The 19,423-nt window shown below is 36.8% G+C and overlaps 2 protein-coding genes across 2 annotated transcripts in view; both read left to right on the top strand.

The window, feature by feature from the left end:
- The window catches only part of GPR161 (G protein-coupled receptor 161), a 12,901-nt gene extending 4,737 nt beyond the window's left edge, over nucleotides 1-8,164 (top strand). Inside the window, exons 2-6 of the mRNA XM_015829630.1 lie at nucleotides 1,546-1,945; nucleotides 2,306-3,030; nucleotides 4,414-4,518; nucleotides 5,192-5,308; nucleotides 7,712-8,164. Coding sequence (XP_015685116.1) covers nucleotides 1,578-1,945; nucleotides 2,306-3,030; nucleotides 4,414-4,518; nucleotides 5,192-5,308; nucleotides 7,712-7,959 — 1,563 coding nt within the window. The 5' untranslated portion in view covers nucleotides 1,546-1,577 and the 3' untranslated portion in view covers nucleotides 7,960-8,164. The remainder of the gene's footprint in view (nucleotides 1-1,545; nucleotides 1,946-2,305; nucleotides 3,031-4,413; nucleotides 4,519-5,191; nucleotides 5,309-7,711) is intronic.
- A 4,362-nt stretch (nucleotides 8,165-12,526) lies between these two features.
- The window catches only part of TTF2 (transcription termination factor 2), an 18,629-nt gene continuing 11,732 nt past the window's right edge, over nucleotides 12,527-19,423 (top strand). Inside the window, exons 1-8 of the mRNA XM_015829629.2 lie at nucleotides 12,527-12,583; nucleotides 13,802-13,913; nucleotides 14,500-14,586; nucleotides 14,693-14,759; nucleotides 15,498-16,460; nucleotides 17,022-17,148; nucleotides 17,522-17,662; nucleotides 17,972-18,129. Of these exons, the coding sequence (XP_015685115.2) occupies nucleotides 12,556-12,583; nucleotides 13,802-13,913; nucleotides 14,500-14,586; nucleotides 14,693-14,759; nucleotides 15,498-16,460; nucleotides 17,022-17,148; nucleotides 17,522-17,662; nucleotides 17,972-18,129 (1,683 nt within the window). The 5' untranslated portion in view covers nucleotides 12,527-12,555. The remainder of the gene's footprint in view (nucleotides 12,584-13,801; nucleotides 13,914-14,499; nucleotides 14,587-14,692; nucleotides 14,760-15,497; nucleotides 16,461-17,021; nucleotides 17,149-17,521; nucleotides 17,663-17,971; nucleotides 18,130-19,423) is intronic.

Raw genomic sequence — 19,423 nt, 5'->3', positions numbered from 1 at the left:
ATCAGCTGGAATGTTGCAGCATCTCCAGGGTCTTGTGATTTACATTCAGATGCTTGGCAACTGATTCATATTTATGACGGTCACAGTGTCCCAGGGTCATGTGAAGTGACCAAAACCTGCTGCAACCACCCAGCAGACGGGGGGAATAAAAACCAAACACCCCCCCACCCCACCCCCACTGCCAATCCTCAACAGAAATCTCACAACAATGAAAACCTCGGACAGGAGGAAAAGTGCGGCCGGGCGGGCAGGCAGGTGTCTTGCTCAGCTGTGGCTTGGGGGGCACTTTTTTCAGTGCCATTGTAACTTCGAACAGTCACTAAGTGAACTGTTGTAAATCGAGGACTACCTGTACTTTATCATTTTTTTCTTTTTTGGTCATCAAGTTTTTGACACCTTGCTAGGCGACTGGTGGTACTCGGATGTTGCCATATCCTAAAAATGGTACAATGGGTGAAAAGGTTGAAAAGCCCTGATCTAGAGATCGTAGGAAATGAAAAGCACCAAGTTTAATGTTGCTAATTTGTGTCAATTCATCCAACATATCCATATTCAACAATTCATACAACATACATAGATTTTGGCAATATTCTCTCCAAATGTGTTTATCCAGATTTTCTGTTAGTGCGCCAATTGCCATTCTAACGGAGTCCATCCACCTTGCTGCCAGTCATCCTTTTCTTTAACTTACTTCCACTTTTAACAGTATTAGAACCTTGTCCAGAAAGCTAGGTGTTCACATAATATATCCAAAATAGGATAATTTGATTCTGGTCATTTCTGACTGAGAACTCTGGTTTGATTTGTTTGATGATTCCTTTGTTTGTTTTCTTGTCTGTCCACAGTCTTCTTAGGAGTCTTTTCCAACACCAAAAGCAATAATACTCTTCCCATCATGCTTCTTCAGGGTCCAACTTTTGTTTCCATAAAGTGTCACTGGTAATACCATTGCTTACACCATTTGATCTTTGTAGATATAGAGACATCAAAGTACCTGAATATCTTTTCCAAGGCTTTCATGGATATTCCACCATGCTAGTCTATGGTGTATTACTGCTTGTGAAATTTGTATCAAACAGCATGGCAAAGATATCCTACTTTAAGAATATATTTCCTTCAGAAATTGTCTGCTCCCCCAGTTCCCTTCCTCCTCTCTCCAAAAAATTGTATTCTGGAAGTTTCTAAGGATAGAGTATTCCATTATGCACTTTCAGGTCAAAGTGAAATGCTCGTGAGCACTAGGCCCTAACCTTTTGGGCACCAGGGACCGGTTCCGTGGCAAGCGGTTTTTCCGTGGACTGGGGGGGGGGTTACATAGGAGTTGTTCTGTCTGTCTTTGGCAATGCCTTGCATATCATTAAACATATCCATGAAGTTCATGTAATATTTTATAACTTGGATAAGCCTTATGCATGTAGTATTTGTAGTATTTTAACTAATACAATGCAGCCAAGTCCATTCCTTGAGAATTGTGGAACTAGTAACTTTGTTTATGGAAATATAATTGATGCAGTATGTGTATCAACTGTTTTTGTATTTTTTTAGCAGATGCTCAGCATGTCTTGGTTGCTCTGACAATGAGCATCAACTTGTCCCTCAGTAAGGAGAATGCCTCAGAAAACCTCACACTGCTGGAAGAGGGAGCAGGCAGAATCGCCGAGTCAATTGCTATCATCATTATTGCTATTTTCATCTGTTTAGGAAATCTGGTGATCGTCCTCACTCTTTACAAGAGGTCATACCTGCTCACCTTAAGCAACAAGTTTGTTTTCAGCCTCACTCTGTCCAACTTCCTTCTTTCGGTGCTGGTGCTTCCTTTCGTTGTTACCAGCTCCATCCGTCGGGAATGGATCTTTGGAGTTGTTTGGTGCAACTTCTCTGCCCTACTCTATATGCTCATCAGCTCTGCCAGTATGCTCACACTCGGAATCATTGCTATCGATCGGTACGCCATCCATTTTTATAATGATCTGAATTGAGCTGCATGGGGAAAAAGGGGGTTTAGCATGTACCAGCATTAAACATGCAGTGGCAGAGAAATATGTTTTAATTAACAATGCTAACAAGTCCATACATTGAGATTGTGGCACTAATAACTTTGTTTATTAATACATAAGCAGCATCTGAATATTTAAGCAGCAAAGAAAAGTGTGTTTCCATGAGACAATCCAAGTTCTGTAATTAATCAGATCCAATTTTCAAAAGACAGACTCATTCCTTTAATTTTTACATGTTTGGTATTATTCAATTTCCTATGTATTGCATGAACCCTAATATTACTGCACACCCTTTTTATGTTTTTCAGATACTATGCTGTTCTGTACCCAATGGTTTACCCTATGAAGATTACGGGTAACAGAGCTGTTGTTGCCATAGTGTATGTGTGGCTTCATTCTCTAATTGGATGCCTTCCACCCCTCTTTGGTTGGTCATCTTTAGAATTTGATCAGTTCAAATGGATGTGTGTAGCTGCATGGCATAAGCAGGCAGGTTACACCGCATTTTGGCAGATATGGTGTGCTTTGCTACCATTTATAGTCATGATCATTTGCTATGGTTTCATATTTCGTGTGGCCAGGATTAAGGCACGGAAGATTCACTGTGGCAGCGTGGTCATTGCTGCGGAAGATACACAAAGGAATGGGAGAAAGAACTCGAGTACTTCAACGTCCTCATCAGGCAGCCGAAGGAATGCTTTCCAAGGGGTTGTTTATTCTGCCAATCAGTGCAAAGCTTTGATCACAATTTTAGTTGTGATTGGGGCTTTTGTTATCACGTGGGGGCCTTACATGGTGGTTATCACGTCTGAGGCACTTTGGGGTAAAAACTGCATTTCCCCTGCTTTTGAGACATTAGCAACATGGTTATCTTTTACAAGTGCTATCTGCCATCCTTTGATTTATGGACTCTGGAATAAAACTGTACGCAAAGAGTTACTGGGAATGTGCTTTGGAGATCGGTACTACAGAGAATCATTTGTTCAAAGGCAAAGGACATCCAGATTATTTAGTATTTCTAATAGGATCACAGGTAATTTTTTAAAAATAATATTAAAATACCTCTAGAAGATACTGTAAATTGCTAGGACAGAGTAACCACCATTTAATTAGACTGGTACAGCCACTAGTGCTGTCTACCCTTTATCATGTGGTTTCTTTGTCTTCTTCATCATTGAGAATTTTTTACATGGACATAGCCACAATTCTTGCATATACTCAAGGCAGGCAGGACACCTTGGAGATTCATTTTGTCTAATTATCCATTTTATTCAGATAAACTTCACTGAACTGATAAGACAGAATTGGAAAATTAAGCTAAGTGCTTTCAGGAGGCATCTTTTGCATATGTATATTTTTGTGATATCGTAGAATCTACAACCTCTTGCAATTCCTCTGTTTTCCATTTATTTATTTGTTTATGATTTTAAAAAAAAATTCAGTTTAACTTTTCTGTGTAATGGTTTGCTACTAAAGTTGAAAATGGGGGTTCAACCAATGATATAGATTAATTTATCACTACCACTACAATTTCAATTGCTTTTACACCATTCTTTCTGTCTGTGATTGGCTCTCCTTACATTTAGCTGCATTCCCCTTTCATCACAGTTGGCACAAGCATTATCACATGTTATAACCTAGATAAATATAAATGCTCAAAGCATTTCTTTAAAAGGTTTTCAGAATAAATAACAGATCAACAGAGTTGGAAGAGACCTTGGAGGTCTTCTAGTCCGACCCCCTGCTCAGGTGGGAGTTGTAGTCCCTAACCGCCGGGGCACTCCATGTGAGGCCATGCCACCCAGTGAACCTCTTGATCGCTGCCTCCCCTGGGGGCGCTGGATGACTCCAGGCGCGACCAGCTCAATGGGTGCTGTAATCCAAGGCGCACCTTCGCTCTCCTCAATTTTTATTATTTTTGAGATATTCAAACTCCAATACCAAGCTAAAAAGGAATATAAAGATTTTTTCCCATTGGCCTCATTGGATACAGGTTCCCAGTGATATGAAGTTTAATTCTGAATTACTCAAGAGTCCTGTTTAATAAATTCAGAAGTTTACAACCTTTTTTTTTATTCCATTCAGTCATGACTAGTGATTGGAGACTGACTGGACGAGCCCTGCAGTTTTCTTGGCAAGGGTTTTGAGGAGTGATTTGCTGTTGCCTCCTTCCCAGGGCTGAGAGAAAGTAACTGGGCCAAGGGTACCCAGTTGGCTTTGGGCCCAAGGCAGAACTGGAATTCACAGTCTCCCAGTTTCTAGCCTGATGCCTCAACCATTACACTAAACTGGTTATTGTTACAAACTTAGCTATTATTAAATCAAGCAATGTAGTAAAAATGCACTGAGGATATTTGAAGATATTTGGTTATGATTCCAAAAGGTAATTTGTTTGGATGCTGAAATACTTTTGCAGATCTAGGATTATCTCCACATCTGACAGCTCTCATGGCAGGGGAGCGGACGTTAGGACACAGCAGCAGTACAGGAGATACAGGCTTCAGTTGCTCTCAGGATTCAGGTAATTGTTTCTTTGAATTATGTTGCAATGAACAAGAGCCAGGAGTATGATGTAGCCGCTATAAAAAAAGAGCTTGCAATAAACTTGAAATGCAACTTAGTAGAACTATCCTAGTGCTATCCATGAAAAAATATTATGAAGCTATCATAAGATTCCCCCCTCCCATAGGTTTTGTGTGTGTGTCTGTGTGTCAATGAAAAATAATGGAAAAAGCATTGGGAAAAAGACTACTGGGCAATAAGTGTGTGCGCTGCCCTGTAAAACTCTTATGAATGTAGGAAAGATGGAGATAGTTAGCCATTTGTGTAACTTCTGATTCTCTCTGAGTAAGTTTAGTGATTAGTTAAGTCAAATACAATTCAAAATAAAATTCATAACCAAAGATGACTTGGTTACAAGAAAAACTGCAAAAGAAAGTTGAGGCATTCTTCCCATTCACTTGTTTCCTAACTCTATAATTACCATCATAAGCAAAAGACATTTTTGCTGCTTCACTTTTCTGCATTGTAAAATATGATTCCAGCTCTAGAGGTGCCATCTGCTGTTTTCTGGATGTGAGGGAGAGTACAGCTCAATGCCCATATCACAAAAATACCATTTTTGCTTGAATTCATTAAATGAATTATTCCACTAAATGATTTAGTCAACTGTCTAAGCCAGGATATCTTTTTAGGGACAGATGTTATGCTGCTTGAAGATTATAGTTCTGATGGAATCAATCACCCACATTGTGTTTACCCTCGTCGACGGAGTTCTGTAACTTTTGAAGATGAAGTGGAACAAATTAAAGGTATGTTGAGACTAGGCATGCCCATTACTGAACTGTATATAAGAGGGGAATGCTTGAACTAAGAATTCAGTCCTATGCTGCTCTTTGATTTTTACTTAATTTTAGTTTGAATGTAATTAACTCATTTGAATTTAATTGTTTATTTAATATAAATTAGAAGTTATGAAAGACTTGAAAATGAAATAAATGCACTAGAACAGTGATGGCGAACCTTTTAGAGACCGAGTGCCCAAACTGCAACCCAAAACCCACTTATGCATTGTTGGGTGCCGGGTGGGTGTGGCCCATTGGGTGGGTGTGGCCCATTGGATGGGCATGGCTGCAGTGGTAACGGCAGACTGGCTGGGACTAAAAAGTTCAATCAATCAATTCCAACTTTGCAAGATCTTTTTTCCCCGCGAAAAGTTGAAATTGACTGATTGATTGAACCTTTTTTTTACATGGCGGCGGAGGCCTAAAATGAAAAGGTTTTATAAAACCCAGCTGAAGGCCTAGGACTGGGGCGATGGCGCACATGCCCACAGAGAAGCTCTGAGTGCCACCTCTGGCACCTGTGCCATAGGTTCGCCACCACTGCACTAGAAAGTCTTAGCTCATTATAGCTTATAGCTCATTATATATATATAATCCAGAAGGGAAAAATTAAGGAGGCAGAGAAAATAAATTCATTTTGCATTAAAAAGTTGATGCGTACTGGGAATGGAGACACACTTCTCTGAAAATCTCTTGAATTCTTGTCCTCTGTCGGAATCTCTTGAATATTTCATGTACTCAACTTCCAAACAACTGAACTTTGAATATTATACCATCTTGCAAACTTTAATTTGGAGAGTATAAGGGAGACTATTTTTTTTCCAGCAAATTGTCAGTCTAAAATATAAGGCACATATGTTGGCTGAATTAATTAGCTAATTAAGGAAAGGAATTAAGGAAAATTAAATAAGGAAATTGACATAACCTTGAATGTCGACATTCCTGAAAATTTAGATATTGCTAAAATGTTTTCTGTTTGGTTATCTGAAGTGCCATATTTCTGCTAAATTTGGCAAACAAATTTCATTATTATTTTTTTTAAGAAAAAAAAACATATTAACTCCAATTTGGTCTAATGGTTAAGGTGTCAGGCTAAAAACCAGCTCAGTGACTTTGGAGCAGTTACTCTCTTTCAGCCCAACTCTCCTGATAGGGTGCGGTGGAGAAAATAGGAGAAGGAAGGAATATGAGGCATGTTTGCTGCCTTGTTATTTATTAAAATAATAAAGCCAACATAAAAAAATTATTTAGTGATAATTGCAATTATTTAAACTTATTCTTTAGGGGGAAAATAGAACAAGCAGATACTTTGCAGAATGTGGATTTATTGGACATTGTCAGTAAGTGTGGCTTTGCTCTAAGCAATTGGAACTTTTAAAGATTTTTGCCTGTAAATAAATTTAGTAATGGCCAGCCATTATTTATATTCATAGATATACAGTATAGACATATATTAGCAATTGCATCCTCACTGTCCAAAGTCTGTTGATCTGTCTATGTGTCTAAAAAAAGTAAAAGTAAAATGGATTATACTGAATTCAGGAAGGATAAAGTAAACATTCATTATAAAGAGATTCCTTAAAGAGAAAAGGACAAGCAAGGGAGTTTTCCACATGTAAGAAAGTACAAAGGAAAATGAAAAATATGGAAGGAAAACAGCCCCATGGATTTGTAAGGAGAAGGAGAACTGGGAAACTGTTCTAGAATGGAGAAAAATTCAGTTCTTCTTTTAGCTTTACTTAGGTACTATTATTGACTGTTAACAAATCATACACAAAAAGTGCAGTGGACCTATAGAAGAGAAATCTTCAGAGCATTTTCAGAAAAAAACAAAATGAAACTATATATTGTAAAATTGCAAGCTCAAAATTAGAACTGCAGATGGAAGATTTAATCTGAATTACTCAAGGGCTACTTCTAGAAGTGCTGCTGCAAATGTTGGAAAAATAGTAGTTTGTAGTAGTTGTAAATGATCTCTAGTCTGCCTATTGCAGTAGCAGAGGTGAAGAAAGAAGTACAGCATTTAATAAAGGGAGTTTTACTCTCTGTTGTAATTAAAGAAACATAGTTCCTTTAAAGGCTGTCTTTGTTATATAATTTGCTGATGTCTGAGATCCACATACTTTACTTTTAAGTTTATGGATAGATGTCAGTTGTCAGATTAAATGATCATGCGTACACTTGACCCAACTCTTCATTTTGTTAGATTTATAACTACTATCCTACATAGAATCCCAAAGCCACAATAGGATGAATCTTCTTTGAATGTATTTCATTACAGGATAGATGACTACAATGTCCAAATTAACACTAACGTATGAGGCATTCATATGGAATTATTGGGCTAATCTCTCTCTTTTCCTTGGTCAGAAGCAGCAAAGAACTCTATCCTTCATGTAAAGGCCGAAGTTCACAAATCGCTGGATAGTTATGCATCCAGTTTGGCCAAAGCAATTGAAACGGATGTGAGGATCACCTTGTTTGGAGGAGATGCCCTGTCTGGCTTTTTGTTCCCAGCACGAACTGTGGCAGGCAACAATGCAAGCGCACGGCATGGCGGCAGGATTCACATTGGACAAAAAATACAACTACAAAGCATTGAAGAAGGAAACACTTAAAATTGCTTCAATAAAACAAATAGGAAAAAAAATAACTAAAACTGATGCACAGCCACGATTCTTTGCAAGGAAAGCAAAACAGGTCCCTGTTTTTTAAGCAAAGCTTTAAAGAATCATCTTAATGCAATATTACAAAACAAAGTAACTCAAAATATTGGGAAATTGAAAGTATGAAAGGGTTCACTGATCCCTAAATAATAAAGTACAAGTTATTTGTGATAAAGCCACCGTATGTCGTCATAAAGGGTTCAACCCGTGATAGGTCTTCACATCTGAAGTCGACGTTCAAGACGTAGGTCGTACCGACACTGATTGTTAAGATTTTTAACTTCGACATACATTGTCCTTGTGAGTCTAACCCCTGTCGTCGGTATCACAAAGACCGACCTAGGAAAAAGACGAAAAATTTTTGAATATAAACACAGTTCACTGTTAAAGTAATCCTATCTCTCCAATACTTTAACAATTTTGTCCAGGTACTTACGACAAAAAATATATAATAAAATGCAACTGAGCCCTATCAAATCCAGTATTGATTAAGGCTGAGAATTAGGTCACTTTCACACTAGTATTTTAATATGAATAGTCACATTTTCCTAAAACATTTTATATTGATCATCTACAAGGTTACATTCTCAGTTTACTGTCATCTTGTATTTTCTATATTTTTGTTCAAAGTTGCAGAATGTCCATCTTTAACACACAACCCCCAGAAAAGTTAGTTTCCACAGCTTCTATAAACATTGCAATAGCTACCATTTAAAAACTTTTATTCCTCAGTTGTTAAACTGATGATGATCAGAAAGTGCTTTTATCTTTATACACACACACATATATATACTGCTCACAAAAATAAAGGGAACGCAAACCTCTTCAGTTCCATGGTAAAATGTTCCCTTTATTTTTTTGAGCAATATATATATACTAGCTGTACCCGGCCACGCGTTGCTGTGGCTCAGTCTGGTAAAAGCGTGTGTTGCTTTTACGTCCAACAGATGGTGCTGTTTTTTAAAAAAAGCATGTTTTTACCTGTCACAGGTGTGACATCTATATAATATAGGTATATAAAAACGCGCGTATTCGAATGCAACGTTGTGTCAAAATTTCAAAGCAATCGGTGAAGAACTTTCGGAGATTTAAGATTTTGAACAAATGAACATTTACATTTTTATTTATATATAGATAGATATTAGGTTAAATACAGCATATATTAACCAGCTTACAAAACTCAGTGACTACAAAATATTTTTCTCTCCCTTTATAATGTTACAACACTACATGCATATGGGTTTGTTTTTAAAAAAATCAAGACATGTTTTTTAAAAATAAAGTGGTAAAGTGGCATCCCCTGCAAAGTATACAAAGGTATCCTGAGTTTTAAATGGTCAGATAGTTAATCTATTTTCTTCTCACAAAAGCTGGCAGATCATAGTGAAATGAATGTAGCTGCAACCTTGTTGATAGTTGGAAAGTCAGTTGTGATTTCACTTGCAGCTTGCAGAGAAAATGCAATGTTTGTATAGCATTAGGAATCATACTTGGAATACCTTGGTATACTGATTGAGGAAGCAGGAAAGGGAGCAATTTATATGGGTAATTAGGATTAATTCCTTATTTAGTATGTGAAGAAAATCAAGTTTCATATTTGTAGGTGTACATATACATATTTATGATTCCTTGAGTGCATTCAAAGTAGCACCGCACTTAAGATCTAGCTAATGTACAAAAGTGAGTTTTTATATTCAGGTGATTTAATTCCAGAATTAGTTGTGCATCAGGTTTTTTATGTACCTAAGATAAGAGCACAAACTGAAGGTTCAAAGCCAGGATTAATATTTTGTAAGCCCTGACATAATATTAATTACTTGTGATGCATATTTTCTTCTGGAACAATGTCATTAATATAGTGTCCTCCAAACATGTTGGATTGTGGCTTCCACAATTTTATTTGTCTTTGCTAAATTACAATTATAGAAACTATACTATAGACCCATAGTTCTAGAGAGCACTCAGCTCTATGGCCTTGGCCCATTTCTGTGGGGAATCATTTGAATTCAGTGCTTCATTCTTTCAGCAATTATCTTCTTTTGGATTCACAAAAAAGGTGAGTTATATTCCACAAGCAAGTAGATAACATTGCCTCTGCAGTTTTTGTAACTGGGATTAATGGTGAACAGCATTCCATGAATAAGGATCACTGGTTAAGCAGATTCCATTTGCATTACAGATAATCTTCAATTTATGACCACAGCTGAACCCAAAATTTATGTTGCTAAGCAAGACAGTTAAATGAATTTTGCCCCATTTTACAACCTTTCTTGCCAGAGTTAAGTGAAACACCATTTGTTAAGTTAGTCACACGATTGTTAAGTGAATCGTTCCGAAGGTTGCAAAAGATGATCACATGACCCCAGGACACTGCAACTGTCATAAATATGAATCAGTTGCCAAATGCCTGAATTTTGATCATATGATCATGGGTATACTGCAGTGTAAGTCAGTTTTTCCAGTGCTGTTGTAACTGGTCGCTAAATGAACAGTTGTAAGTCGAGGACTGCCTGTATGGTGACAGAGTTATAACTGAAGTTAAATTTTGCACCACCTTTTCTCTTGCTATCTACCATCTTGTTTACAACTCTGGAATTGTACTAAATTCTATGTTTAAAATTAATTCTGTTTTTTTATTAATTATATTTAACATACTATTTGCATTTCTACAGAAAATGTGATATTTTAATACTTTTCCTTAGTTGTAAACTGAATGCTGACACTTAAAGCAACATAAATGTATTGTAGAAGAACATTTTTTAAAATTCTAAACTCTCTTGCTACTGAATTGGCACCTTAGAATATTGTTGTAAACTACTTTGAGTCTTATACAAGAAATGTGGGTTATAAATTCAATAATAAACATACAAACATACTGCATTTATGGTGTTGCATCCATTATGTATCCTAAGATTAGTTGCTAGGGGTCCAAGTAATGTTAAGCCATAGCATGCTTTGATTGTATGAACCCATCTATTGCTTTAAATTAATATATAGCTGCTATTGTGGTTTATTTATAAAGCAAGGCAAGTATATTATTTAGTATAGTGATTTAAGGCATCACACTAGAAACTGAGACTGAGTTTTACTTCGACCTTAGGCACGAAGTCAACTAGGTGACCTTGTTCAGTCACTCTCTCAGTCCTAGTAAGCAGACATTGGCAAACTTTCTCAAAACCTTGCCAAGTAAACTTAAGGGACTTCTCCAAGCAGTCACCAGGTCTCAAAAATAAACTAAAAGACATACACACAAAACGTATATTACAGTATTGTGGAAACCTAATGACTGGCATCATGTAGTCCAAACAATTCTAGATCAAATAATGGTAATGGAAATTTGTTCTATGGGTCAAAAAATAAAGTACAGTGCATTTTTCAAGTTTATTATGCCATTAAATGAGATCTTGATACTGGTCAGAGAAAGGAATAGATGACGTGGGGAGATGTAAAGAATACCATCATAGTGCAAATCAGGAATGTTCATAGAACATTACTGAGGCATCTGCAAAGTGAGCAATACAACCTGACATGAAATCACTATTGATTTGCATCAGATGTCACAATGACAGTTCATGTTTGTCTTGACATTGTCTCGTGTACATTTGGATGTAATCTCACTTTGCTGTTGATACTTGTTCTATTAAAAGAAATTTAATTAAGGGGCCCCTTCAGTACTGTGTAATCTTCTCAGAATTATTTATAAAATTAATAAAGACAGGACATAAATAAAATAAATACATTCAAAAATAGCCTGTGTTTTATTTTTGTATTCTGTCCATAAGTGTTAGATTCAATGGCTTCATTATTAATACTTGGTAGAATAATTACGAAGGCTATTGTAAATATGTGCCTGTGTTAAAGAAAACCTCAAGGGAGAAAACTAGGGACAGGAGCCAACATTACTTCAGATTATAACAACTTTTGACCAGAATTCCACGGATATTCCTATTTATGGCAAAGCGAGAGACGGCATCACGACTTGACTTTCTCTATTACAGGGGTAGGCAACCTTGGCTCTTTTATGACTCGTGGACTTCAACTCCCAGAATTCTTGAGCCAGCCATGCTGGCTCAGGAATTCTGGGAGTTGAAGTCCACGAGTCATAAAAGAGCCAAGGTTGCCTACCCCTGCTCTATTAAGTAATTCCTGTCCCATTGAACTGCCGAGGGGGCGCTACCCTTTTTACCCAACTGTTCTAAGGCTAAGTTGGCTGAGCTTGCTTTTTCGCGCTAATGCGAAGAGTAGCGAGGTATGAAAACATTGGCTGCCTCTCTGACCAATTGCGCTCCTTTCTTCCCTCGGAGACTTTCCTCTCTCGTCCGCAATTGGGCAAAAACTCCTTAGCTCGGTGCTCTGAGACTAAAACTCGGCTTTTCATTGGCGGGAGGAATTGTGATGGTTTCCACCCAGGGAAAGAAACAAGGGGATTGGCAGCTTTGAAGCCAAGTGGGCCGGGCGATTCCCGGGAAAGCGAGACTCCTTCCCTTTGGACCGGTTAGGATTTGATTGCGGTGAAGGGGATCCCTAGAGAGCTTTAGAGAGTGAACCATGGAGAAAGTGTTGTGCTCCGCTCACGGTGAGGTCGCAGGAGGGTGGACCGGGGTGACTGAGCAGGAAACCTCGATTGAGGTGTCAAGAATGGCTTGTAAAATTCTACGCCGGTGATCGGGCTGTTCCCCAGGCAGTTTTTCTTATAGGAATTACTTATGCAGAAAAAAAGGCAGGCGGATTAATACATATATAAATGTGCAAGTTAAAGAACGATTTGGTTTCTAGAGTAGGTCACAAAAGATTTGCTTCCTGATATGTAGCAATAAATGGCTCCCCTCCCTCCCCCCATTTACAGAAAGTAAAAGCCTTTCCTAGTCACACATAGCTCCATAAGCAGAATAAGAGAGAATAAGAGAAGAACAGAGTTGGAAGGGACCTTGGAGGTCTGATATTGAGCAAGGGAATTCTTAAATGTTAAAAAGGGATAAACAATAATGTTGTTGAAAGATTTCATATAGAACAGAATGCAGCTCAGAAATTGAGGGTACCTTTTGTTACAAATGGAGCAAAAAGCAGGTTCCCAGGAATCCTCAGAGTTATATTCACAGTAATTACTGTGCTACTTTTAATATAGAAAAATATTTCTAAATATGTAACATGCTATATCCATTCATAACTGAAATAGTTATATATTTAGTTTATAATTTTAGCTGGAGTGACAAAAAGGTATGGTGCATAGAAATATTTTTCTGTAACACTAGGCATGGTAGTCCTTGTCTGTTTATTCTTTCAGTCTAACTCTGCTCACAAGATGATAAATGGGGAACTGAATAAAATTGGAAATCCTGGGGAAGGGGTTATTGATAGCAATACGTTTCTAAAGGATGTTATATAGGAAAAGGCCATCAGCCTTGTCTCAATTATTCCTGAAAGCCAGACCCAGAAAATAAATTTCAGTTTGTGTATGTCTGTGTTAAATCATAGGCTAATTTAAAACAAGTTATTAAAAGCAGTTTGATTGTAGAATTAATTTAACTAGTGTGGTGCCGTGCTCCCTTTCATTGGATGTGTTCAATGTGTCTTAGTAGACATTTGGAGGGAAAAGTTAGAGTTTGGGTTCCTGCCCTCAGTAGGCTGGGCTTGATAATTTAAGCAGCATTTTCTATTCTAAGAACCACAGAGAAAAGATAAAATTGATATATGAGCCTTCTGAATAGTTGAAGTGAGATTTTTTTTAATTAGTTAGCTTGGTACTTTTCTGTCTCTGATTAAACTTCATATCTTTCATTTCCTTTCCATGCAGAGTTTCCCTGTTTTTTGAAGACTGGAAACCGAGATGGCCCAAATAAAGGCAAAAGCTTTTATATGTGTGGAATTCAAAATCAGAAGCCATGTGACTTTGTGCTCCCCACTGAGTAAGTTGAATTTTAAAAAGTCAAGCTTGGGGAATTATCAGTTGCTTACCTACTGTTCAACGGTTGTTTATCAGAAAGTAATTACTGTGCTACTTTTAATATAGAAAAATATTTCTAAATATGTAACATGCTATATCCATTCATAACTGAAATAGTTATATATTTAGTTTATAATTTTAGCTGGAGTGACAAAAAGGTATCATTGGAAAATACATTTGTGCCATAATTATACAATATCTTCTTTGAAGTTGAAATGTTAGTTGCCTGCTTCTGTAGAGGCTTAAAGGCTCTATTAAAGGCTTAAATATTCTAAACATTTGAGCCTTTAATAGATTTTTGTGCTGTTTATTTTACATTTTACTATGCTTTTCAGGCCCTTTTTATAAAACATTTTACTGTACCTGGATTTACAAGTGATTGTTCCAAAGATAGAAGAAGGATGTTAATTCTTGTATCCGCCTTATAATACTGAGAGGGTAGTCAGATTTAAATATTTTTCATCATCTTTGATACTACTGAGGTAGCATATACATTTATTTTTCCTGTGACAAATATTTATGTAAATAATTTCCTTTTCTTTCCATAGTCTTTCTCCTTCTCATTGCTTGGTGCATGAAGAATATATAGTGGAGCTGCAAATTTTGATTAAGGAAGCAAAAACAGACTTGCACAGGTATATTTTCAGAGGGACACTTGATGCTTTGACAGAATACCATCAATTAATTAATACTCAGCATTTATACCCAGTGTGGTAATCCATGTTTTGTTTTCTAAACTAGATTGTTTTATCGATGCAGTAAAGGTAAAACCGAAGGGAAGAAAATGTGTGGAAATATCCCCTGGCAGGTATACCATTGTTATTTAAGGTTTACATTTTTATAGCAATTAGAAATCTTAAGCTCTTGTTACTTGATTTATTACTATGTCTCTATCTTCTTCTATTCATCATGATCTGAACTATTATTCCAGATTAACTATGGGAAGTTCTAAAAAAAAATAGAAAGCAGAATAAATTTTGCTTTTTTGGAAGGAACTAATATTTTCTTTCTCATCTTATGTATTCTGCACACTCTTTTAACTATCTAAATATTTCAGAGTTGTACTAGAGTTTAATAAATGTGCATACATTTCATAATAGGATTTCTCACATTGCATCTAACTAAAAGTATTAGTTTATAATTAAGAAATGTTATGTTAAAGATATTTAGTGGATATTAGTGAAAACTGAAGACAACATTGATAAAAACTCATCTAAATATTCACTAAGGAAGTATTTATAACTGGATTTCCAACAGATTGTATTGCTTTGGAATTGGGTAATAGTGAAAAAAAAGGAAAAGAAAATGAGAGAATATTGGGCTGGTTATAATAGTCTGAATTAGGATAATAATGTAGAACCACATAATGTAGAAAAATCATACAATAATACCTGCATAATTTATGAATGAATCAATAATTACTGTTTCTTATTATTATGGTTAGAGACTTTGCAAGATATATAAAAATTAAGGTATTTGTATGTTTAAAAAAAAACAGAACAAATACTCTAAATGTATACTAATATATCATGTGGCTGTTTTATAGGATTCAAATACCAGTGAACTGCCAGGTTATCCACAGTCTCAGCATACTTTGGAATTGCTGCATGATCATAAAAATCAAAGAAACCCATTTAAAGTTTCAAACAGGAATCACAAGCAATTTTCTTACAAACACATGAATGACAGCGGAGACAGAAATTCAGGAGAAAAAGAAAATCAGAAAAGAGATGTTCAGATCTCTGACAAAGAACAGCTGCCCAATTTACAGACTTTGCCTGTTAAGAAAGAATTTTCATCAATCATGCACATAAAAAACAAAGATTTTGAAGACAAACTTGAAAGTTTATCCAGAGAAGAAACTAAAACTCAAATAAAACTGAGTGAGCCTCAGACTGAAAGCACAAAAATATTGGATAGACATAAAAGTAATTCTAGCAAAAGATTTGAGATTTCCTCTAGCCACATGCAAGAGAATTCATCTTTGAGATTTACTGAACATGATTTGCAGAAAAATGAAAATCAAAAACAATCATTGTCGAGCTTCAGTGGCCACACATCAAGCATAAAACCTATTAATGGAGAGAAACTTAGAAAAAATGAATCAGAAATCTATAGAAGCAAAATAGTAACAATGAAAACAGGTAGCAACTGGAAAACAGAAGAAAAAACACTGGTATCCAAAGAGCTTGTGACTCTTCAGAAACCAAGAAGTTTCTCAGTAGAACATGCTGGAGACAATATAGAAAAAACACCAATACTATTTCAGAGGGGGAAAACTCCAGAAGAGCAAAAGTGTACAGAGAAACATTTGGACAGTGAAAAACAAGAAACACTTGTGTCATTCAAATCATCTGTTGGGCAAGCAATTGATTCCCAGCAAGGAAAGGATTGCATTCAGGAAAAATTGCCTTCTATATTGTCTGAAGTAGCTTCTTTGCAGATGACTAACAGTATGGATAACAAAACTCTTCACTGTCAACTGTCAGCTCAGCTGAATCAGAAACAGGTCTAATCTCTTCTTGCATCTAAGTGAACCAAAAGATTTTCTGTATCAAAATATTAGGTTCTTAGTCTGTACTAAACTGCTAAGGCAGATTGGGCTATAAAGCCATTTAAAGGTTATTTAATTACAGTTCCCAGCAGTCTCTTGAAAGGTCCTAGGTGGTCCACTTGAGAATGAAAGCATAAGGTTTAATAGTTGCATTCCCTTAAGAATAATCTGCTGAAGGCTAAATTTGTAGGTAGAGCTGAAACAAGTAATACATGGGACCAGAGCTCAAAGTATGTGACTGCTTTATCCTTTTTTTCTTCACTCAGAAGCTGTCTTTTCGCCCAAGCAGTAATTCCTTGATTAACAGACAGTGAGAGGAAAGGAAACATAGACATGAATAGGAGTTTGGGCAAATTAATCATTATTTTTATAAATACATTTCATTTATTATATAGTTCTTAATTATTCCACCTATGGAGAAAATAAAAGTGGGTTAAATGACTTGGCTTATTGGTAAGTAATCAATAATATAGCTTCTCTTCTTCCACACCCCCTTTTTTTTAAATTTGCCTATAGAGGACTTTGAAAACAGTGAATGTGCAAGCTCTCCCAGATAAGGGTGAACGATTATTAAAGCAAGTGCAGGAACTAGAAGCTGCACTTAGCTCTTTTAACCTGGAAGCAGAAGAATGTACAATGGAAGGTAAGCCTTTTTAATAACACAACCGGTATCACTGCAATTTCTCTTAAGTCTTCACTTAACTATATTTCCACAATAGTTGGATACAGAGATAAATCCTTGGAAAGCAGGCAGAGTAATATTGCATGAGATGTTTGCTATTAAATTATCTTGAACCAGAAAGCTGTTTAGATAGTCAGAAACATTTTTGAGTTGTGCCCATCACTAATATAACACCTGGATCCATGTTACAGGATGCAGTCATAGTTGGCATGTGACTAGCAGGATAGCCATTCCCATTTGCATTCTGAAATTAGCCTATCCAGACTAATTTATTTTCTTTATATTTCAGCCAATTCTTGCAAATCCAGCCAAAATTATTTTCTTTATATTTCAGCCAATTCTTGCAGAACAGCAGATGTGAAGCATAAGCCTGATCTGTTCACCAAAGTCAACCTAATGAAGCCAGGCCCTTTCACAGGGAAAGAGCCACAGTTTTTCCAGAAGAATACTATGCCTAGTCTTCCTTTGGGATCTGGTCAGTTTTGCCATAATACTTTTAAAAATATGTGAGGAAAGGGATAACCGTACTGATATCAGAAATGAATGTGGAATATATGCTTAATATTGATGGAAATAAAAACTCATTTAATTGACTCTCAAGTTTACAAATGGAAGGAGAAGAAAAAGCATAAATGCAATATAGTTTTTTGTTCATCATTTTCCATGAAATAACATTTTCAGGAAGGCCTTGTCTTGATTTATTTGAAGACTGGTCCTATATTAATCACTATGGCACAACAAGTTTAAAGTTGCTAATTGTATAACTTCTTTAATTGATTTTTAGATGATTTCAAAAGGCAGATGCTTTATGGAGGCCCAATCACTAATGATCAACTTCAGGCAGTACAAAATGCTACAAGTGATGCAATTAATCAGCTCCACAAATCTCTTGAATGTTGCCCCACAGAGAAATCAGTCAGTGAAGATCCACCTGAATTGAAAGTAAGTGAAAACAAAATAAAAAATTATAAAGCTTTACTTTCTGTAATGTTCTCAATCAATATGTCATCAATGCCACTTAACAAGCATTCAGAAAGTGCCCTAAAATTCAACATCAGTTTCTGCACAAAGGAGGAGAAAATGGGATTTAAATAGTTTGCTTACAATATTCTGGATTCAATAAAGCCTACTAAAGCTTTGTTTTCATTTCCGATAAGAGTGTTTAGAAATTGTGCAGGCATCTAATGTTAAAGAGTCTCATAAAATTATTAGTGCTGCAATACCAGCATTAAATATCTATGGATTTTAGTAAATTGTAGAGATGGTATGATCCAAAACATAACAAATGGCACATTTATTTTATAAACTTAATTTTAATGCTACTTCTGTCTGTATGCATTACTTCTATCATTAATCCATTGCATAAAGTTGGCTATATTGAGCAATTATCATTCATATCATATATATTTGTATTATATGGAAAAACAAAAAGTTATTTGTAGTGCCACCCCTGTAGGGACCCTCCCGACCTCCCCTCCAAGTGGCCACCAGCCCAAAGAGGTCTCTCACGTTGGCGCCTCCGCCTAACAAGGCACGTAACACGGTGGTATTCAGTCACGATCGGCAGCCACGCACATGGGGTGGTGATGGTCGCTCTCTCACTTGTGATTATGGTGGTTGATCTCAGGCAATAAGAACTTACAGGGAAGATGGTAGTCAATCTCTAATGACAACAACTTGCCCAGAACGATATTAAACAGCCTCTGGTGACGGCAACTTGCCTAGAACGATGGTGGTCAGTCTCTGGTGGCAACAACTTGCCCAGAACGATGGCGGTTAGTCTCTGGTGACAGCAACTTGCCTAAAACAATGGCAGCCAGTCTCTGGTGGCAACAACTTGCCCAGGATGATGTTAATCTGACTTTGATGACAACAACTTGCCTAGAACGATGGCAACCAATCTCTGGCGCTGGCAGAGGCCTCCCTTGTCCACTCTCCTCACCCCTCTCTGACCTCACTCCATGTAATCCCTTTTTATCTCCCCCAGCTGATCCTATAAAAAAAAACCCTTACCTCCCACTAAAAGACGTATGTCAAACTTTTCCCTAACTCCCTCTGCCTAACTTACTCCAACGAGGGAGGGAAAGGAATTAAAACTCCCCAAACTACCCTCTCTCCCTCTCTTCGTCTGGCCTGCCCGCAACGACAGAGAAGTAAATAATAAAACTTCACCTTTCCCCACCCCCCCCCCCTCTCTCTCTCTCTCTCTCTCTCTCTCTCTCTCTCTCTCTCTCTC

Source organism: Protobothrops mucrosquamatus, unplaced genomic scaffold, assembly GCF_001527695.2.
Source record: "Protobothrops mucrosquamatus isolate PMUCROS unplaced genomic scaffold, P.Mucros_1.0 scaffold6596, whole genome shotgun sequence".
NCBI lineage: Eukaryota > Metazoa > Chordata > Lepidosauria > Squamata > Viperidae > Protobothrops > Protobothrops mucrosquamatus.
Note: the sequence above shows the minus strand (reverse complement) of the source record. Positions and strands in the feature narration are given on the sequence as shown.